The sequence below is a fragment of the Periplaneta americana genome, chromosome 7, assembly GCF_040183065.1.
Source record: "Periplaneta americana isolate PAMFEO1 chromosome 7, P.americana_PAMFEO1_priV1, whole genome shotgun sequence".
NCBI classification, from domain to species: Eukaryota; Metazoa; Arthropoda; class Insecta; order Blattodea; family Blattidae; genus Periplaneta; species Periplaneta americana.
In genome coordinates, this window is record NC_091123.1 from 20,618,231 (window position 1) to 20,642,563 (window position 24,333).

The 24,333-nt window shown below is 37.5% G+C and overlaps 1 protein-coding gene across 1 annotated transcript in view; it reads right to left on the reverse strand.

The window, feature by feature from the left end:
* The window catches only part of trc (Serine/threonine-protein kinase tricornered), a 489,712-nt gene that overhangs the window by 379,736 nt on the left and 85,643 nt on the right, over window positions 1–24,333 (reverse strand). The window contains exon 3 of the mRNA XM_069830379.1: window positions 19,508–19,596. Coding sequence (XP_069686480.1) covers window positions 19,508–19,596 — 89 coding nt within the window. The remainder of the gene's footprint in view (window positions 1–19,507; window positions 19,597–24,333) is intronic.

Here is a 24,333-nt window from a genome sequence, read left to right on the forward strand (position 1 = left end):
AATCACAGTATTTGCAGTAAGATTATTCACATATGACGAGACACGAGTTAAAGACTCATTTGCACAGCGCACTCACAACAGATTTAATGACGTTGCAACACGCCAATACTATAATACGAGAAAAATAATAATATCTGTTTAACAATGTATTACACCAGAAAATTACCATGCTAAAATAAAGACAAGGCAACGTTGAGGTAAGTTCAAGTCAGCTAAGATAACAAAGCATGCCTGACCGAGTATGAGCGGGCCAGAGTTCAAATCCTGGTTGGGACTAGATACCTGACTGAGGTTATTCCAGGGTTTTTCCTCAACCTAGTAAGAGCAAACGCTGGGTAACTTTCGGCGCTGGACTCTGGACTCATTTCGCTGGCATTATCACCGTCATCTCCATGTTTTCCATCCATGCGGGTCAGGTTCGATCCCCAGCCAAGTCGTGATGGAATTTATGGTAAACAAAGCAGACGTTTTAGAGGGTTTCAATCGGGGTACTCCCGTTTCCCACTCATTCCACCAACACACTCCACTATCCTCTCATTTCATCTATAATTTTCAATAATTAAAAATAGATTGGCGTAAAGTCTTGGGGGTATAGTGAGGATTACGTACGAGCAGTTCCTAAAAGGCTAATTTGGCCGTCTCTTCAGTGTTGCCAACTAATACCAGATATCACCAAAGAGAGTAAAATCACAATGCCATGTACTGAAATGTATTATTATTACTATTATTATTATTATTATTATTATTATTATTATTATAAGTTATAAGCGGGCTTCCCCTTTCTTAGGAGGCCCTAGTCTTTATGGGACACAGCGGGCTTATTCATTATTATTATTATTATTATTATTATTATTATTATTATTGGGGTGAAGAAGGGATAGTGACGCGAAACATACAGCCTCTCCTATCCAAATGCCATCCTCACCTTCCCGTGGTCCACCCTGTTTCTACCAACGAGGAAATGGCGACCGAGTCACAGCGGTATAACTGTTTCATCAAATGCAGAGGAAATGCTGCATTACAAGCCTGTCCAGAGGCTAAAAGTGGCAGCCCCACTACTGGACTACCTAACGATAAGGCTAGTAACCTATCTTAGGGAAAACTACATTACTTTCAAGCCTCAAACAAGCAGTATAAGGATCAATATAAACCTAGAGGACATCGTCGACCAGGAAGACCGTTAAGAAGACTGCTAGATGGGGCCGAAACAGGTCTACAGAGGCCTAATTCATGAAGGATGATGATGATGATTATTATTATTAATAATAACAATATCCTGCTTATTTACCACACCTCATCTTTATGTTGGGAGGTATTTCCTAATTTTTTGAGTAGGTTATTTTACGACGCTGTATCAACAACCCAGGTTATTTAGCGTCTGCATGAGATGGTGATAATGCCGGTGAAATGAGTCAAAGGTCCAGAACCCATAGTTACCCAGCATTTGCTCATATTGGGTTGAGGGAAAACTCCGGAAAAAACCTCAACCAGTTAACTTGTCCCGACGGTTTAATAATTTGTGAAAGAGTGTATTTTCCTCTTGGACCTATCGCACATTAGTTAGTAATTAGTGGATTAGTCTCATCTAATATTAAAATGTATTTTGTCTGACAACAATAAATTCTTTGCTTTGACTAAGCAGTTTAAGATTCATGAGACTTAACCTAAAAATGCATTTTGTTTTATCACGTGAAATTATTAGTACGAATTCCGAAAACAGAATACCACTTTGAAATGTATACCCCACTTAAAATTTTTAAGTAAGTTAAGGCCCATTCACAATGAAAATTAAACATAACCTAAACATAACACGTGTGTGGAAACAAACATACCGAATCAACAAAACTACAGAATCTATTACATAAAAATGGAGAATTGCACAATGACTGACGATGTAGCTATTCAATTTATGTTTCTAATAACTACAATGGCATCAGTATATGGCTTTCAATACTTGAAATCAAAGAAACAGAGATGTAAAAAACGATGGTGGATTCATCCATTGAATCAGAGAAGAATACAACAGGGGGACTTTTATAACCACATTCACATACTAATATATTTTGAAACACCAATACTTTGAACTATAAAATAATGTTAGCTATGAAATGATTTAACTAATACCTACCTTCAGAATTCATTTCCTGTGCTATTTTTTTCCATACATTCTCTTTTAATGTAATATCTTTGTATGTTTTATGTTTCTTGTCGTATAGACTAGGGTTTTCTTGGTATAAAATAATCAACTTTTCGTCATATGATTCCATGTTGCGCGCCTAGCTATCATCACGGCCAATAGATCAAAATATTGCTTGTAGGCAAAGCCCATGAGATGTTAAACAAAAAGTGAAAACACGCTTTCCGCTTGTGTACTGTTTCCAAATCGCATAAACATAAGCATGAAAGCTTTGAGTTTGCAAACTTTCATGTTAACGTCTTATGATTAAGATTAAGTTTATGCTTATGTAATTCATTGTGAATGCTTTCATTAAATAACATGGACACAAGGTTTTATGCTTACGTTATGTTTATGTTTAATTTTCATTGTGAATGGGCCTTTATGTATTTTAAGTTAAAATCTTATTTAATTGCACTTATATCAATATCGTGTTTAATTGAGATCACAACGCAACACAACTGAATTATGTATTGATATTAATGTTAATATGGGTATTACTGATTAATTATTAATTACGTTCATATTCTCAAGCTTAGTTATACTTCCATTTCAACGGTTTCCTTTACTGCAAACCAAAATTGTTGTTGCCAACATAACAGAAAATAACTGTCAGTTGTATTTGTCAGTACTCGAAATTCGAAACAAACTTGCTGAAAGAAAATTCAACCTGACATTTATAAAATCACTACAATCCACTAGCATAGCCACCGGCGTGGGTTCGATCCCCGCTTGGGCTGATTATCTGGTTGGGTTTTTTCCGAGGTTTTCCCCAACCGTAATGTAAATTCAAGGTAATCTATGGCGAATCCTCGGCCTCATCTCGCCAAATATCATCTCGCTATCACCAATCTCATCGACGCTAAATAACCTAGTAGTTGATACAGCGTCGTTAAATAACCAATTAAAATAAATAAAAATCCACTAGCATATGTAGTAATAGCGAAAAAATGGTTAGGTTTCACCCTTACGATATTAAGTAAACTGATCCGGACTATATTATGGGTTTCCGATGCTGATGTAGGAAGAATTTGGGGCTCCAGGCCCCTGGGTCATATAAAGTACTCGTATGAGAATTGAGGCGGGATGGTCCATCTGTCAGGAATGTCACCCAAGCTAGCTGACAAACTTTGATAATCATCGCAAATGTAGGGCGTTCAATGGGCTAATGTATGGATAAGTGCAAGAATACATCCCGGTTCCGGCCCTCGAAAAGCGAAGCCAAAACATGAATATATTGTACACTGTACGTTTGCGTGCGAAGTTAAAACAGCTGATCATTCCGTCACGCTTGCCATAATAACGAATCTAAATTTCTCGGCCAATTAAGAGACAAGACGAAATGTTTCCAGGAAAAACGAATAAACTGAAAAATAATTGCACTATTATTTATGCTATGATTTGTAAATGTGGACGGGGCTCTTAAGTGGCCTCGCAATGAAAGTGAAGGCTGAAATGCCGACATTTCAGGATAAAAATGTTCTATATACTTTTTACTTTCTTCTGGCTCACTTCCACGTGCTTCCAATCAAATACTGACTCGTACGTGTAATCTAATATGAACTTGGCATACATACATACATACATACATACAGTCCACACCTGTGGAGTAACGGTTAGCGCGTCTGGCCGCGAAACCAGGAGGCCCGGGTTCGATTCCCGGTCGGGGCAAGTTACCTGGTTGAGGTTTTTTCCGGGGTTTTATCTCAACCGATATGAGCAAATGCTGGGTGACTATCGGTGCTGGACTCTGGACACATTTCACCGGCATTATCACCTTCACCTCATTCAGACGCTAAATAACCTAAGATAAAGCGTCGTAAAATAACCTAATAAAAAAACATAAATACACTCAAATTTGGACAATTTCGTGATTGATGTACACAGTAAGGAAGCTGGCAACTGACAAACTTGCTGGCTCGAACAACACCATGTCACTACGTACGCACAAACTGAGGCGCCATCCAACGCGATGACACTGTGACTATTTTTGCCAGTGATCAGAAATATAAGTTTCAGGGTACCACAAAGTCACGAAAAGACAAAATCTCTAAACACAATATTATTGTCACAGTTGAAGTGATATTTAAGAATTCTTGAAGTTCGAATCTTTCTATACATAGCAATAATTACCAGTGAAGGAAAATTTTGAAGTGACGATTACACTTTTACTACGTCATACTACTTTTGACCAATAAAAGGGTATGAAAGGACGTATTTCAACCAATCATGGTTGTTTATCGCTACAATTTTATGATTTCCCTAGCATTTGTTTCTTTCTTTGCCAACACTTCAAACTGCAAATTCTTTACGGTACTATAAAACATGCTTTGCGATCGTCATTTGTTTACCGCATAGTCAACTGAAAATGGGAGCTTCGTTCAAACGTTTTGGTGAAGCTGACATTAGTGAAATAGAATTTTAGTAAGTCAATTAATATTTTATTGCATTAGAGTACTTTATTTCTTGTAATCTTTATATACTTCCTTCTAATCTTGTAACAGTCAATTAAATCCCACTCGAGTTTTGATTGATAGATAAATCAAAAGCTTTAGTGGGATTACTGTTGAAAATAATGGGGGTAATGATTGGGACTTTCGTAATATGTTGAAAGTTCACAATTCCGTTAATAATATTTTATTTGTATGCACAAATAGCTACAAGCGGAATCGTGTCATCGTGTCACGCAGATTGGAAATCGGCGCATCTGAAAGATGGATATCGTGTCTGGGAACAACACTACTCGTCTTCGATAACTTAATTATTGTTCTCATGTTTTAAGGCAATAAAAATCCTTAGCGTGGTTTTCTTCGAAAAGGAAGTCAGGACCAAAGCCCGCACTATCGCATATTGAGGCAGGTATGTCTTCAATGACAGGGTACAGACAATATTAATTGGCCATTTTTGTCCACATCATAATTAAATTATGAAGGTAACATAATGGTCCCAAATGAGCGACCAACTGAGTGTGGCTTTATCCTCATGACAATACCGATAACACATTCAAAAATTACAAGTAGAAATAATTTTCAGACCCGCTATTCTTATTTTTTTTATTTTATTGGGTTATTTTACGACGCTGTATCAACATCTAGATTATTTAGCGTCTGAATGATATGAATGTGATAATGCCGGTGAAATGAGCCCGGGGTCCAGCACCGAAAGTTACCCAGCATTTGCTCGTATTGGGTTGAGGGAAAACCCCGGAAAAAACCTCGACCAGGTAACTTGCCCCGACCGGGATTCGAACCCGGGCCACCTGGTTTCGCAGCCAGACGCGCTGACCGTTACTCCACAGGTGTGGACGCTATTCTTATTATAATCTTCCCCAAAGAAAGGGTGGGCCGACTCCTGGTGATGGAAAGTTTGTGTTCTATAGCGTGATTCACACGATAACATTCTTTGTCAGTATTTTGGAACGGCGCTTGCCTGCCGGCAAGACCAAAAGGCTGGATAAATTTAATGGTTTTCTCAATCTCGTCTCGGTGGGTCATGTGGTTCCTATTTAAACGTTATTGTTATTGAACATCAATTCCTTAATTCTTGTTGTTAAAAAAAAACAATTTAATTTTATTGATATAGCTAAAAAGAAAAATTGCCCTATTTACAATCCCATTCTAAGACCTAAATTATAATTATTGTTAAAACATATTGTTAAAGTAAAGCCATAAATTGAAACTTTTTCTATATTTACGGTTGGAAATGAAATAAAAATAAACGATTAAAAATAATTTCCAGTCAGTTCATTTCCTTTGTTATGAGCAGAGAGCGGAATTTAGGCAAAAACCTATTTTTTTTTCCTTGATACATACAGGCTTGAGATTTAATATTTACATTTTTCATGGAAATATAGGTATAAATAACGGGATCTTACAGTGTCTAAAATGCCTATTTTGACGTTAGTGCCTATTTTTAAGGTTTTTTTTTTTTTTTAATTTTTGCATCATTTTTCGTAACTGTTTACTGTTTTTCTTAACATTCTGTACCGTTTACATTCCAAAACGGGTAACAACAACTTCCTAGCAGTGAACAACTCAATAAAGAAGTACCTCCGAGCCACGCCTTCTCTTTCTTACAATCTTTCAATCCTAAAATTCCAACTTTCAGCTGGCCTGGTTAGCGTAGTTGGTATAGCGCTGGCCTTCTGTGCTCGAAATTTCGGGTTCGATCCCGGCCCAGGTCAATGGCATTTAAGTGTGCTTAAATGCGACAGGCTCATGTCAGTAGTTTTAGTGGCATGTAAAAGAACTCCTGCGGGACAAATTATTATTATTATTATTATTATTATTATTATTATCATTATTATTATATTTTTCTCTGTCAGCAATTTAACACAAACTCGCTGGGTTGTACCGAATAAGCATTCTCTTACGTTCCAAGACAGATAACAACCCCTTCCCATTTCTCTCACCATTTGTAAGTACAGCAGTGGGCGACACAATAGCCACAATAGGTGCTGATGATGTACTGTGAAGCAAACTACGGAAATGTGATCGACGAATGACGAATCGACACGTTTGTTGCAAGTTAAACTTACAAGGCCTACGAACAACGTCGGTAAGGTTTTTAAAAAACACGATCGGCCAAAAAATATGTAATGTTATGCTTATTACGTTTCGCTTATTTTAACAATAGCGCCAACACAGAAGTACGTCTTTTGTTTTTTATGGCACCTCGTTGGTTACTATGTAACTGCACTTAAAAAAAATGTTGCTACGGTACGAACCATTATCACGTACTTAAAAATGTAATAGATGTACTAAAACGTTTCAAGTTCTAATAATGTCACACTTTCGCCATCTCTCATCTTGTTACTCCACAATATTGCTTATTTAGTACAGCTCAGTTACCTGTGTAATGTCAGTTGATGTTACTGCTCCAGTGTATTCTATATTTCTGGAACGCGCATAAACGAAACTTTACGGTTTTCTTTTCTTTTTAACACAGTCCCATTTTATTAACATCCATACAGTTCCCGTTTTATGATTATCCATGAGGGTTGTTATAAGCAGACGATGTGAGGAGTCTGTAATATCGAAGAAATGTCTTCTTTGTAGTCAATAGCATGTGTGTCCCGCCCGTTTTATGGATATAGAAAGAAAGCTGTATAGAGTGGTTTTCTACTTTCCTTCGAGGATCACATAGAAATAAACGCGGGCTAGAAGACAGAAATATTTTATACTCAAATATTTGAGAAAAAAATTGTTTCTATTTTAGGTTAATTACGGTACTGGTACTGAAAATATTTTTTTCATGATGCCTGACCTGTATCAACTACTACATTATTTAGCGTCCCTGGAATTAGTGACCGCGAGATGGTATTTGCCGATATGACAACGAGAACTTGCCACAGATTACCTAATTCGCCTCGCGGGTGGGGAAAACCTCGGAAAAAAACCAACCAGATAATTAGCCCAAGCGGGAATTGAACCCACGCCCGAGCGCAGTTCCAGATCGGCAGACAAGATCATTTTAAAATGGGAGATAGGAGCACGACGTCCAAAGAATATTTTATTTACGGTGGGATGTGAGAGATCGTGAGTCATCTTAAAGCATCTTGACAGTGCTAGTCTCTTATATTGAGACAACTCATCCTGCCTAAGGTATTTCCGTGGTTTTCCTAAGGCGTTAAGACAAATGTCGGGATGAGCCCTAAGAGAAATGGGCCACGGACCTATATGCCCTTCCCCATAAGTTCCCCTTTTTTCTAACAAACAATTTAATGCCCTAGATCAGAGTCTATAAAATTATGAAATACATGTGCAACGTCACTCATGTAGTTGCAATGCGAAAGGACAGGGAACTTTTCAATTTGCAGATTCAGAATTCACGGCGTCTCTCCTGGCAGTCTTCACTTGCCTTGTCATCGAACAACAGACGACAGAGTCTTCTCGACTCCTCCTGCACTGCGAAATTACATAGTTCATTTCAATGCGGAAATTTACACCAGCCATCTCATCCTCGTCCCGTCCCGTGATCATTTTGATCACATTTCCGTCCCCCTCGCGTATGTGGTACCTAAGAGGTTACGTCCATTTTCGGTTTTCCCCTTCAAAATTTTCTAGAGCTCCTTCAGTGGAGCAGCGTAACCCGAAGTGAGACTAGTGGCCAACAGGCTTGGAGCTCACATATTTAGTTTCTTGCAGCCCCGAACCCCTTGCAAGGACGCGTTTTGCGTACCTTTTTAATTTGTCTCCCAATTCACCTCTTTCAATTCAATTCACAAGTTCACAGTTTTAAATGACTGTATCTTCTGTACATATTAACAGTTTGGTTCCGTATAGATACACTATGCCTTAAGGTGATTGTTTTTTTTTCTTTTCTTTTTCGATATACATTTCGTAGCTATGGTAACTGTGTCACGCTTGTATGAAGAATTGAAAACCTCGGTGCAAAAGCCAGCCAAATCCAGAAATGAAAATTTTACAGGAGATAAAAATAACGTTTTACAAAAATTAAAAATGTATTTGAAAATGTTTTTGCACGATAATTTAGGAAAATTTGCTATTTTATGAGGTTATTATACCAATATTCTTGTTAGTTCTCTTCCGTACACAGAATTTTTTTAAAATGGTGAACTTGAATGTTTTTGTCCCGAAAATACAACGGATTTCTTTGTGATGCACAATAAGCCTAAGGCTGCGGTGCTTGCTTGCCTACGACCCTCCTCCTCATCCTCCTCCTCCGAATATATATATAAGCGTGACACAGTTACCGTAGCTACGAAATGTATATCGAAAAATAAAAAAAAACAATCACCCTAAAGCATAGTGGTATCTATACGGAACCAAACTGTTAATATGTACAGAAGATACAGTCATTTGAAACTGGGAACTTATTTTAGAATAACCTTATATTTATATTGTCACTCACTTTCAAGATGCTTTAAGATATATATATATATATATATATATATATATATATATATATATATATATATATATATTGTGACAACCGTGTGGATTGTTCTGGTCGCGTCGGGGAGTTGCGCGCGCATCCAGCGAGAAGGAAGGCGCGGGGGAAACGAAACTCGAGCTCCGGTAGGCGCTGTAACGCGGCACGGAGTAAGGGGAAAGAAAACTACGGTTTCGGCGCGAAGCGGAGAGAACAGGGGAAACCTCTAGAAGCGGAATCCTCTCGAAGATTTTGGAAAGCCACGCGAATCGAAGATTCGAGAGATGGTTTAGTAATAAAAGCGCGAGCAGTCTTCGGCGGTGAGTTAGTCTTCGGAAGTCAATCTACACGTGAGTCTTCGAGCAAGCAAGGAAGCCAGCCTTCGAGACCGGGTTCGACGTGACGAGGACCGCAACTGGGAAGACCGGAGTTCGACGTGTCGTGGACCGTAGCCAGAAGACCGTGGTTCGACGTGCCGTGAACTTGAGCGAGTGAGCTAGAAGAACTAGCCAGGGCGAACGAACTGTGAACTGAGAACTGAAGTTTTGTTCTGTACATAGTGCTTTGTGAGCATTAGTTGACATTAGGAGTACATTGTTGTTCTTCTCAATAATAGACGTGTATTGTCATTGTCGTTGTGTGGAGTGCAATAACGTCTATTGTGTTGCTGTGTTGAGTGGAATACCCATTTTTGTAGGGTGAATAATTAAGAATAAAAGTCGCATTATTGTCTGGGAGTGGGTAAAAGTAAAAATAAATGTTACAATATATATATATATCTTTTATTTTATAAATATAATTTATACGTGAGAGTGTAAGAATGTTTGTCATGCCAATTCTGCCTGTAATATGTATTTGGAAAAGAAAATCACAAGATTTCTACCTACTTGGTATTTTTCGAAACAATCGTATTTGGCATAACTGCGTCATGATTGGTCATATTTTTCTGTTAACTAATATTTTTGTTCTGCGGGCCAGAACTAAACATTTCACGGACCACATGTGGGAATCGTTGCGGTACAGAAAAATACATTTGTTTGAAAATGTCCTCAGGCTCAGCTCAAAAGACCAGGCAAATAAAGCAATGATCTGTAAGATTTTTATACATATAGAAGCGGATCTAACTACTTGGTTGGAAATATACCGCGGAAGAGGTTGGAACCTAAGCCTGAGCGAGTGGGCGCATCTACGTAAGTATACAGAGCTGTGATGTAAGCCACGGCTATTTCCAGGCAACCATATGACCGACGGACGTGACGAGACGACCAAATTCAGACACAATAATTAATCCCACACGCCGAACTCTATGCACGAACCAGGGGTTCGATCCCGTAGCGCACAATGTTTATTAAATTATTTTTGGCGAATGACCCAGTCTTTTATGTTTTTGTTCATGTTTCCAATATTTATCTTTTTCAATCCCGTCTGTTTTGTCGCATTCCTCGGACTATTGCTCCACCATAATTATTTATCTGACATAAAACTGAAACACATTCGTTTCCCTTGTCCCACTCGTTACACCATAGCTCCATTACACACATTTCCAGACGAATAAATTACAGTACTGTTAAGTTTCTTCTCTGAATTGTTTTGTCATTGCTCCATCATCCCTATTTTCAGAGGAATAAACCGCAATACTTCAGTTGTTCGAATTGATAAAAATGTAGGAAGGTGTAGAGGAAATTTCTCGATCACATACTAATATTTCGATGTTCTTCGGGTAAAGGGGGGTAAGTCATGTTTTGTGCAAATAGAATTTTGTTCCTCAGGTAAATAAACTAGTTAAATTCTACAACTGACTCTTCAAAAAAGATCTGATGTGTTTTATTTATGTAGGAAATTATTTTAAATAAGTGTTCGAAGTTTAATTTTTCATTTTTCTTAAAACTTACTTTTACGTCTCTTCACCCAAACATCATCGATTTTTCGTATTTCTATTAATATTTGGTTTTGAAGTTTATTGTTATAAAGTATCGGTAATGTATTATTATTGTTGTTAACATGCATTTTGTCCACCGCTGTGGAGTAACGGTTAGCATGCATGACCGTCGGACGAGCGGGCCCAGGTTCAAAGCCTGGTTGAGGCTTTTTCCGGGGGTTTCCTTCAACTCATTATTAGGAGAAAATACTGGGTAACTTTCGGCGCTGGACCCTGGACTCTTTTCGTCAGCATTATCACCTTCATATCACTTAGACGCTAGAAATCACAGCTGTTGATAAAGCGTCATAAAATAGCCCACTAAAAAAACATACATTTTAATTACTACGGATCTGACATGGTATTTTGAATTTCTGATACCATGATAACTTTCTATCCTACCTTATGCTCTATCATAATTATTTCTCTGAGATACATTCGTTTCCCTTGCCCCACTCGTTACACCATAGCTCCATCACCCATATTTTCAGACAGATAAATTGCAGTAGGCCTATTCTTGAGTTGCATTTTCGAATTGTCTACTTCGGTCTAAATTGAGATTTTCCTGCCGGCGCGATACGCATCCTATAGTGCGTCTTTCTAGCTACGAACTGGGATGTTCAAACGAGGTGACATCTAACGCAACGCGCGTCAACTCGATAACGAACCAAATATGGAATATTTTCACGACGTTGCCAGCTCGCTCAGGTAGAAACCGGCAGCGGCCATTCACATCTCATTTGATGCCGTCTTCTTACCTCTATTCAACGGTATATGCACTATCTGTCTATGGCCCGATTGTATAAACCATTTAATATTAGATCAGAGGTTAAATTGATCCTTGTTTCAGCTGAACTTGGAATTTTGTGTTGTATAAAGTCTAATCTGAGATTAATTTGTCTCAAACTAAAGTCAACTTTGACTGAAGAAATTTCTCCGATTAAGTTAGATGATCCAAGTTCAGTTATTTCTTTTCTGTTTGAAATATACGAGTGATAGATTGTGCAAATGAAATATCCATTATTATTAATATTAATAGATATGTTAGGTACATTTATATATATTTCTTTCAATTTCTTACCTTAATACACAAACATTCTTATATTTTATAAGGCTCTATCGTGTTCAGCAGTATCAAATAACATAACCTATAATTATATTATGTTTATAACAACATTAATTATTAATGGATATGATAGGTACATTCATAAATGTTCAATTAACTGTATTACTAAACGAAAATTGTCGTTTTATAAAGCTTTATTATGTTTAGCAGTATCAAACACCATAACATGATAACAACTTGGAGAACAGTCAACCTTCTTCTTATTGTCCGCCATTATTTACATTGCACAAAAAAAAACAGTGTCTCCAACAGAGTGTAATACGGAAAGTCGTGAAAAAGTAGTTGTAAAGTCGCTAGATTTCTCATTATCAACAAAGAAAGATTAAATTTTGTCACTATGGGGTGCTAAAAAGGTCACTAAATCCCTATTTAAGCAATATAAAAGTTAAAAGAAATTGTTGTTGAAAAAGAGTTAAAATCGCTAGATTGGCAACACTGAAAAAAAACTGTATAACATGGTCCGCGCAACACGTATTTCACCTGTTTGTGCGATGTTGCCAAATCCTTTTCACGTGAACTTAGATTGCATTTGAACCACGGTAATTTGATCGCAGAAAAGTTTTATACAATAGAAGAAGTGTCTGAACTCGGTTCACTTTTCGATCTTCGATCAAAGTTGATCTTTAGTCAGGGAGTTTTATACAATTGGGCCTATGTTTTTTTCATTTCCGATCAGCAGCGGCGAGAAGGGATTGCATGTTTATGTAAGTTACCTTCATATCTAATAAGGAGAAGGTCGTAATGTAGTTCTATGCCAAAAGGAATTTCTTATTAACACTTCTATAAACATGATGTGGTCAAGACAGAGATATTCGAGTATCAAAATCCTATTAACTTTCTCCGCATTATGTTTGATGTATAGAGAAGACGAAACATGGCACGATTGCATGACTACATTTGCATAACCTTATTTATATTTAAAACTAGTTTCACCGTAGTGCACGTAATAAAAAATAAAGAAGTACAAACTCCGAGTCTGTACATAAAACTTGCCATACTTTCTTACTCGGCGCAAGTTGAAAGACGCCACCAATCCATTAACAATACATTTCCATGGTAACCGGCATCGTTCCTCAACTGTTCGTTTAACTTTCAACAGCGTATGTATTTTTAAACATCCAGAGGTTTCTGTTACGTATTACATTGACTAAACAAACCGCAAACTGAACAAAAAACCAGACCTAACTAATCGATCGACCACTGCTGGAACTTAACAACGGCTGATCGTTTATTTTCAGATCGGGTACGGTCGGTTGGACCCGACTTCCTTATTCGAAAACAATCAGTTTCCTCGTTTTCGGGCGAATGCGTTGCTGGAATCTGCCAAGGGCGCGTTTATAGAGGGCGTTCCTGGAATAACATACATACGTGTTCCGTTTCACCAGGGCTGCGGAGTGAGTGAAGTTTTACCGACAGCTCCACTGTGAATTTTTACCGACATTTCCTCCTTTTTATGTGAAAAAGCTACATAGCTCGAAAAAATACTAATTAGATAATTCCTCGTATTGTATTTCGCCTCCGCTCAGCGTTGCCAAACGTACGCATGCTCCGGCTTGTAACTAAAGATGGCTCTGACATAGCCCGACCAATAATTTGGAGATATTGCTATACACAGACAGACGAACGGATATTTAAACACATTTCTCCAATCTAAAACTCGAAATAGATTTTCTGCAGCATCAGAACATTTGAAGGGTTCAGAGCCACAGTGGGCCAAGTGCCATTTATTTAAAAAGGATTAAAGTTAAGTAAATACAATAGTTTAATAAAGACTGACGTATCATTTAGTTTTAATGTGCATACTTTATATTACTTGCTATATGTTTCCATTTAATTATGGCAATAACTTAATTTTCATCCTTGTTGTCTACGTTTTTAATATATGGCGCTTGGCCCACTATGGTTCTGAACCCTTCATTTCATATTCGTTCTTCGTGTAATGGAAAAACAAAAATCGTAAAATTGTGCTACAGGTACTTGATCTGGCAGCCCTGATCTTTGGTTTCCGTAACGTGTGGGTAGAAAAGAGGACCCCTATTCTAACCGTTGGCATGTTATTAGCACGTGTTCTGAGAACATAATCACACTGTGCAACGTGACCTTAATCCATTACACACCCAGCAGACACAAATGGACTACATACTATACATTATATTATTTTACAGCTACCGACAAACAAGGTATTGTTATAGGTTTCAACATCGAATTATTAACTCGACACTTATAACCACCGTTCGTCACACATCATGTGTGAAAATTGTCGCTCGCTAACATCTAGAATTAGACCATGCACAGAGACGACAAACTCAGAACGGAAGATACAGAGCTGATAGTGTACCATTCCGAAGTAAAATGGAACTTGGCAGCACTTTGCTACTCCTACTAAAACAGAAATTTAGTCTACGTGTCCTGCTCAAAGTAATGACCACTGGAATTAGTGCATAATTTAATCGTTGGATGAATGACGCCCTACATGTTTCTAGTATTTCCTACATTCTGAAGTGCAAGTTAAGTGGTTAGGTACAGCTTACAGCAGTACAATTTTGGAAATATTCAACATTTTTTTCCCCTCCATTATTGTATCTTGAACAACAATGAAAATTAGTATGTGTAAAACACTGTCCTTCTGCTATATGAAAAAAATATTTGTACGATTTAAAAAATTATTTACATTTTTTAAAATTCATTTCACTGTGCAGTGAAGAGTATCCCATATAACTCAAAAACTACCCTACATTCTGTGATGAAATTTTTTGTGTGTATTTATGCATGACATATCTACAATATGTTGCAAGATCACTTCTCTACCTTGGATAGACTGTCCGATAAAAAATAAATTCATTTAAAAAAATGGTCAAATATCAGTATTTCTTCTAACACAAAATAAAAAAATATATTAATTATTATGGAATGTAATTGAAAGAGCATGATATTGTAAACATGAGTTTCGGCAATAAAATAAAAGAGAGAGAACATGAAAAAGTTAACAAGTTTAAGAGTTGTGAGAGAAACGCTTCATCACTGCACAGTGAACTGCCACAGTTTTGAATTTTGAAAAAAAAAAAAATACATATATATATAAATAATTTTTTTAAACCGTAAAAATATATTTTTAATATATATAGCAGAAGGACATTGTTTTGCACCTACCAATTTTCATTTTTCTACAAGATACAGTATTGGAGGAAAAATATGTTGAATATTTCCAAAAATTTTACTCTGTAAGCTGTACCTAACCCCTTAAAGTTATGTTCTATTTAACGACGCTCGTAGCTGCCGAGGTTATATTAGTGTCGTCTGTGTGCCGGAATTTTGTTCTGCAGAAGTTCTTTTACATGCCAGTAAATCTATTGACATGATCCTGTCGCTTTTAAGCACACTTAAATTATTCTATCGACTGGGGCCAGGATCGAACCCGCAACCTAGGGCACAGAAGGCCAGCGTTATACCGACTGCGCTACCCAGGGCAACCCTGAAGTACAAGCATTAATAATACGTTGTTGCATATCCTCTGGTATTCGAACATTTAGATAGCGTCCATGACCGCTCCTAAAAAAAAAAAAAAAGTCTAGTGAAGTAAGGTCAAAAGAACGAGCAGATCAACTAAGTCCAATCCACCTAATAGGATATTTTCTGTCCACAACACTATGGGCTCTTAAGGCGTTATGTACTATAGGTTATCCATCATGCTGGTCGGTACCACATAGGCCCTAACCATTCTGTTTCTCAAAAGTATACCTCCAAAAATCATGAAGAATGGCCCTTAAAACTCTGATATATTGTCTGTCATTTAGGGTACCATTTATAATAATGCCAATAATAGTATTGCAATGCTACAAAGTGTTACTTTGCTTCGGACTTGAGGTAAGCACATAGGCCTACATTATTATTTTGCATCTCTCAACGTTTTGTTAATCAGAATGGTACAGTTTGATACATTTTGAACAGCCCTTGAGTTGAAGTGATTTCCTGAATAAAATATACATGGTAATATTTAAATAAATGAAGTCATTATTCACATTTCCTTAACGAACAATTTTACAAGAAAAATATACCCATAGTTTTAATACCCAGATGTACTTAAACAACATTTGTTTGAAACAATTTTTCCCTAACAGTAAGAAAAAATTTATTTTGAGTGAGCAACATAAATGGAACATTCTGTATTCTAATTGTAAATTCCTGTCTACAGTGGACACTTCTATAAATTTTTGAACATGTCCGCGTCCTTAATTCAATACGGATTTGTTTTTACATACATTTTATTGCTTAATCAATAACTACGTCTGTTACCATGGAAATTAAACGTTGATGGATTAGACGCGCCTGGTAGTCACTGCTATGAAATACTTCTAAGTCAATGACAAAGGTTCTTAACATTTTTCTGTTCCCAGGTCAGTGATATTTATGTTCGAACAGCATGCAACTTCATTCTTATACCCAACAAAACTTAAACCGCAGAATATATTGCTCATGATAACAGTTCTTTGACTTCTAACGATACACGAGCGTTTTTGTTACTTGTGAAAACGGTAGAACAACCCAACAGTTGTATTGTAATTGCTAAGACCATATTTACTCAGTTATAGGCCTACTTTAAATATTCCATATAGCATAACAAACTTTAGGTTGCGAAATATTCTGGTGATAAACAATGAGAAAATTCCAGTAAACATGCACTTGCAGAATGACACATATTGCGATAATGCACTCAAATGTTATCTTGTAAAAAGCTATAACCTCTGTCACATTAAAATGCGGGTGGCGGACAACAGACGAATGGAGATATAAAATGCGTTGTTGCCACTTCGAGTGACAGAAGAAACAAGGTTTCGAAAATTATATAGACAGTATGAATTTGTCCGATGATTTGCAATGGAATTACTTGACGTATGCCTTTTAAGGTTGGAGAAAATCTCGGAGGGGAGAGAACAGCCAAATAACTTGCTCAAACGGTATTCGAACCTGGTTACATCGGGCCATGTCAGTGGCCTTTTCATACTTACTTACTTATGGCTTTTAAGGAACCCGAAGGTTCACTGCCGGCCTCACATAAGCCTGCCATCGGTCCCCATCCTGAGCAAGATTAATCCAGTCCCTAGCATCACATCCCAGCTTCCTCAGATCTTATTTTAATAAGAGCGTCATACTGAGAGCCATGAGCAACCCGTTGTTTTAAATCTTAATTTTTAGTTTTTTGACATCTTAATCGTCCACACCTGTGGAGTAACGGTCAGCGCGTCTGGCAGCGAAACCAGGTGGCCCGGGTTCGAATCCCGGTCGGGGCAAGTTACCTGGTTGAGGTTTTTTCTGGGGTTTTCCCTCAACCCAATACGAGCAAATGCTGGGTAACTTTCGATGCTGGACCCCGGACTCATTTCACCGGCATTATCACCTTCATATCATTCAGACGCTAAATAACCTAGATGTTGATACAGCGTCGTAAAATAACCCAATAAAAAAATTATCTTAATCTACAAACCTTTCTGTCACTTTTCAACATACCCTCCATTTTTTGCACACTTTTTCCCGCCGTTCTGTAAGTCTGAAAATTCCCTTGCTGTAGAAGTCCGTTTTATCTTCTCGAAGACACTGACGCACTGCTTTCCGGATGTCCTCCAGCGTCTCGTAGCGTTGGCCTCGCAGCTGCTCCTTTACAGAACCGAAAATATGATAGTCGGAGGGTTCCAAGTCGGGACTGTAGGGAGATTACCCAAATGTTTTGATTTTCTCTACGGTGACTCGATCAGTGCCAGGCCACGCGTTATTGTGTTTCAGGATGATCTTCTTTCCTGGGCGTTTCTCGCGCAATGCACGACGGAGCTTCAAAACTGTCTGAATATAGCGGACAGCATTTATGGTCTATCCAGGTTCAAAAAATTCAACCAAAATGCATCCCAGAACTCATAAATTCTTTCCTAGTTGCGTTCCGTGGAGGCAGTTCGAGGGCGACCGCTACGAGGCTCATCTTGGATGCTCGTGTTCCCATCTTCGAAACGTTTCATCCATCTCCTAACACTGCTGGCGCCCATGCACACATCTCCGTATGCACGTTGAAGTCTGAGGTGAATTTCAGCAGCAGATTTTTCTTCTTTCACAAGGAATTTAATAACAGCACGCTGTCGAAATGAACCACCGTTATCGACCATTTTGCAAACATTGCCTGTGGTCACATGATAGAAATTAATGACGTCACAATATGTCAATACATAGTGTAAAGTCTGCAGATTATGATCACATAATCGTTTTTGTCACATTGTTGAAATTGAAACTATAGCAATGTGTTGCTCATAACTTTCAGTACGACCCTCTGTATTATCCTCCCATTTACGTCTCGGCCTCCCCAAAGGTCTTTTTTCCTCAAGTATTCCAACTAACACTCTATATGCATTCCTAGATTCATCCATACATGCTACATGCCCTACCCATCTCAAACGTCTGGATTTAATGTTCCTAATTATGTTAGGTGAAGAATACAATGCGTGCAGTTCTGCGTTCTGTAACTTTCTCCATTCTCCTGTAACTTCATCCCTCTTAGCCCCAAATATTTTTCTAAACACCTTATTCTCGAACACCTTTAATCTCTGTTCCTCTCTCAAAGTGAGAGACCTTTTCATACACAAATTTCAACATAAACGAAACTTCGTGAAGTTCATTAAACAATTGGTCAACTGTCTGAAGACAGGTTTGAACCTTACAAGTGACACCAATAAGGCATCACTCATGTAGGGGAATATATTAGTGATTAATTTCTGTCTTTTATTTATCTCACATAGAAACATTTGTCACAGCCAAAAAAAACGTTAAGAAATTTTGCAACAACCCAATAGCTCCACGCGCTAATCCAAACACCTCCAGCGATTTTCAGGTATGTTGTATTTTCCTTCGAGGTATTTCAAGCGAGATTCATAATGTCTCTTTTTTTCCCCGATCTACTTCTTAGCTCTGCGTTACACTTTTTTTTCAAAACGTACGTTTTCGCGTACCTTTTAAGTGTTTCTCCTCCCATTTCCTCTATTCATTCAAATTATTCAGCTCCCACATACAATTTAACACAATTTATTATGAACACAATTTGTCATTTAGTTGGTGAAGCGAGTTGTGTGAATAGTCGATCAATTTAGCGAAGTGCCCTAATTTAGTGTTTGTTACACATAAAGTAACATGCTATTAATGTAACTATATGAACTGTCATGGAAATAAATCATTTTAGCTAAAAGCCATGCATTTCTGGATATACGTTAACAGAACAATTTTTCACGCTTTTTGCACAGTGTATGGAATGCATTCCTAAACGTTTTGCCCAACATTTTTGGGACACCCTGTACAAAGCTGCAATACACCAGAAACATAGGTAGGCTATACGAATACATTCACACTCCACAGAACTTACCTTGCTGGGAGAGCGGGCGGTCACACGTAGGAGCCACGGTAAATTTCGGCTTGCCTAACCGAGCCCCATCCAGGGATTTTGAGCCGCTCCTGTAACACACATTAAATGACAGATAGTAACGGGAAGCTATCTCATTATACAGAGTGAAGTGATATAACTGTGCAGGCTGAAGGGGGCAATAGAATACATTAAAATAAATTTAAAAAGAAACTGTTATGCTTTCTGTAATTAAATTCGTGGTTAATTAGGAAACTAGGCTGAAAATCTACGTAGTCTGGCAACAGCGCATCGCTGGCTCACCTAAGAACACATACACGAAAAGAAATTTGAATGGCAGCATTCCGTCCCTTAGTTAATCGCAGCAGGGTTGCTAGTAAAGATGAACAAAACTAACTGCCGCTCTCGCTCGCTGTGTTCATTGCACTTGTCTTTGAGTCTCGTCTTGTAACTCTTGTGCACTTCGAATCTGCTCATCATCTCGAAATAGCATTTGGTCAGCGTGGAAAGATTTCGTAACTTTGAATAACATATACATCATTGAAATAAATAACATAAATGTTTAAATGAGACAAAAAGACAAAAGAGAATAGTATCATAGTTATCAAAATGTTCTGCTTCTATTGTAATGAAATTACCTACGGTTATATAGATAGAAAAAAAAATTCAAATAAATTTGCATTTCTAAGAAACATAAAACATAACGTTAAATAAAGCGTTAATATTTTTTTTTTTTTTACTTGAGATTGTACACTTGAACTCAAACATACGAAAAGAAAAATTCTAGCCTTTTAATAAGGGCCTAGTAATTATATAAAGATTGGGGAACGGATTATTATACACTGAAAAGTAGAAATGATTTTCAAATAGGCTAATTGATTGTTGCCAAAACAGTTAAAAGTTCAGTCTGGTCTGTGAGTATAAACAACTGTGACGATTCAAGGCTGCTTGACGTTCGAGACTCGACAATTCCCGAAGTCTTCAAACGCTCACAAGCAGTCTTTACGTCAACTACTCGATGTAGTCAATATTGTCGTGCGGGTTTTCTGCTTTGCGGGCGCTGTTAGTCTTGCTTTCTCGATCGTTATTCAACTCTAGTTGCTAGCCTTCCTAATGGCAGGAAATAACCATACGTGTTAATTTTTTATTTAATATACAAGAAAACCGCCCATTTTATTTAAAACCTGCAAAGGGATAAATCATCCCCTACCAGTTTTTCTAATGATACGAGAATCAGACAGTACTTCTCGAGTAAAACAGTGTTAACATTTACGGATTTTTTTTTCTGAGAAAAGTATTGATTTGGGACTAATATGATATTACGAGGGAGAGTCAAGAAGTAACCTTAATAATTGTTTCATTAATTGAATATGTACACTAAGACTACAAACACTTCATCACTATTAACATAGTAAAGGGACATCATTTTATTTCTACTTCAATTTTTATTGTACCTGAGTTTTTTAATGTACTTCACTCCCACCCCTTCTACTAACGAAGTTCCAACTGTCCTCCAGACAGAATCAAGGCTTCATATAGTAAACAGCACTGAGTTAGTAAGTATAGTACGTTCCAGAAATATGTTCGCGTTTTCCAGTGACGAAAGAGCTTTCAATATTGAACCATATTTTCGCACAGGTACTGTCCGTTTGCCTACGTCGCATCCCGATTTCACCCGCCTGCTTCTGCACGCCCCTCTGTAAAAGCTGGGCTGTCTTAACTCTTTTCTGAAAACATTAATTTCTGTTAGGAATTGGACGTTTACGTAATATTATACCTATACAATTGTTTAAAATAACTTAAATAAAAGGGCCTCGTTAAGTAATTAACTGTCACGTGATTTCCCCCCTTTCTACGATCCTGCGGCATAACCACTTGGGCGGACAGTAGATAGCATGTCTGAGTAATTTTATCTTCTTGGATCGGGCAGAAGTGAAGATTGAATTTACAGTACGTAAGGTACTCTTTTATACAGTAGGTACAGAATTATTTCAACATGAGTTACTAGTACGAAGGACGAAACTGGTAATTGGGATTAGGTACAATAGTCTATAGTGCGATAATATGCACAAAAGAACTGAAGCCTGTATCGAAATGAACGGCCACCATTTTCAAAAATGTGTTTAAATATCCATATTATGATTATTTTTCCACTTAACTTCATTCTCTATATTGTAGGCTAATGTGCTGTAGACAGTATAATATACACTGCATAATGAATACGTCCGCATGGAAAACTCAGTTCGTGAGTAAAAAAACTCATTGTTAATACTGTACTGTATTTTGATTAAATAAAAACCTAATGAAAATTATCGAACTCAAAATTGCGATATTTCCTAGTTTACGTAAATGGACGAACTACTTTTCTTCTCTCCTATACCTAGTAAAGTGATTTGTTTGTGTTTTACGCCAGTAGCATGGAACTCCAGTCGCGGAAGAGGGTAGCGAACGGTGTTTCCGGTTCTCTAAATGTATAGCCAGGTTAATATTAAAAATGTTAGTAAAACTAAAATGATGTCCCTGTATAACAGGAACACTTGCATTGAACGTAGTTGGGACTATGTTGAAAAGTGATGAAGTGTTTGTAGTCTTATCGTACATATTCAATTAATAAAACAATTTATTAAGGTTACTTTTTGACTCTCCCTCGTAGAATTCTTTCTTGTACTCTATCCAAGGAATAAAGTATTAAATCTATACAGTTATATTATTTCCACCCTGTATTATCTGTTCAGCTGTTATAACTGAAATATGAACTTGACATATTGAAGGTTCAGTATTAACGGGGCCATATGACCAAGGGTAAACACCGTTGTCATGGAAACTGTTAAAACTTAATGTTGTCATGCCTTCAGCTGCTTTGTTTTGTTTCCGACAATGGAACGGCGACTTTTTCAAACAAGAGGAAGAAGAAGAGTGATGTGCAGATGAGGGCTATGATGCAAACATTATAAAATAAATGTTGCCAAACTGTATGTCTAGTTATGACTTCTTCAGCTCTTTTGTCTTGTTATAAAGAATGACACGATGTCTCTTGTAAACAAAAATAGGAACATGGGATTGATGTGGAGTTAGTTGACGGTTGTCATGCAAACGATACAGACTGACGCGAGGTCTTTTCTAAACAAAACCATAATACTTTTGTAGAGCTGACAGTTGTTATGGAAACGCCCTAAACCAAACGTAGCGAATCCATGCGTAGAATCATGTCTTCTACAGGGACATCATTTTATTTTTACTAACATTTTTAATATTAACCTGGCTATACCTTTAGAGAACCGGAAACACCGTTCGCTACCCACTTCCACAACCGGAGTTCGATGATACTGGCGTAAAACACAAACAAATCACTTTACTAGGTATAGGAGGGAAGAAAAGTACTTCATCCATTTACGTAAACTAGGAAATATCGCGATTTGAGTTCGATAATTTTCATTAGGTTTTTATTTAATCAAAATGCAGTACTGTACTAAGAATAAGTGTTTTTACTCACGAACTGAGTTATCCATGCGAACGTGTTCATTATGCAGTGTATATTATACTATCTACACCACACATTAGCGTACATTATAGAGAATGAAGTTCAATTGAAAAATAATAATAATATGGATATTTAAACACATTTTTGAAAATGGTAGCCGTTCATTCCGATAGCCTACAGGCTTTAGTTCTTTTGTGCATATTACCGCACTATAGACTATTGCATCTAATTCCAATTATCAGTTTCGTCCTTCGTAGTAGTAACTCATGTTGAAATAATTCTGTACCTACTCTACAAAAGAGTACCTTATGTACTGTAAATTCAATCTTCACTTCTGCCCGACCCGCACAGATAATATTACTCAGACATGCTATCTACTGTCCGTCCAAGTGGTTATGCCGCAGGATCGTAGAAAGGAGGGAAATCACGTGACAGTTAATTACTTAACGAGACCCTTTTATTTAAGTTATTTTAAACAGTTGTATAATATTACGTAAACGTCCAATTCCTAACAGAAATTAATGTTTTCAGAAAAGAGCTAAGATAGCCCTGCTTTTACAGAGAGGCGTGCAGAAGCAGGTGAAATCGGGATGCGACGTAGGCAAACGGACAGTACCTGTGCGAAAATATGATTCAATATTAAAAGTTCTTTCGTCACTGGAAAACACGAAGATATTTCTGGAACGTACTATACTCAGTAACTCAGTGCTGTTTACTATAAGCGGCCTTGATTCTGTCTGGAGAACAGTTGAAACTTCGTTAGTAGAAGGGGTGGGAGTGAAGTACATTCAAAAACTCAGGTACAATAAAAATTGAAGTAAAAATAAAATGATGTCCCTGTATAATGCAGTGTCTTACTATTCGCAATGACAACGAAGTACTTCCCAATTTTTTTTAAGCAAAATACGTCTTTCCCCACGCCGAGTATGGACATCAGATCCAGGATGCGTGGTGAAACAAAAAAAATGGCAATTTCAGATCCTTGCTGTAACAACACTATCATCCACAACCGAATGCTAATGTTGTTAGCATAGGTAGGAAGTTTGTATCAAAACAGTACATTTCAGTTTAATATAGCGAGGAGTATAGATGTTACGCGCGCCTCGTTCTGCTTACAGCTCTGCTCCCGTTTGCTACAGACGATACACAATATGAATAATTTTGAGGAAAAAATTGTTCCGGGGTCGGGTATTGAACCCGGGACCTTTGATTAAACGTGTCAACGCTCTACCAACTGAGCTACCCGGGAACTCTACCAGACACCGATCCAATTTTTCCCCTCCATATCCACAGACCTCAAAGTGGGCTGACAACCGTCAAGCAACCAACACTGAGTGCACACTAACTC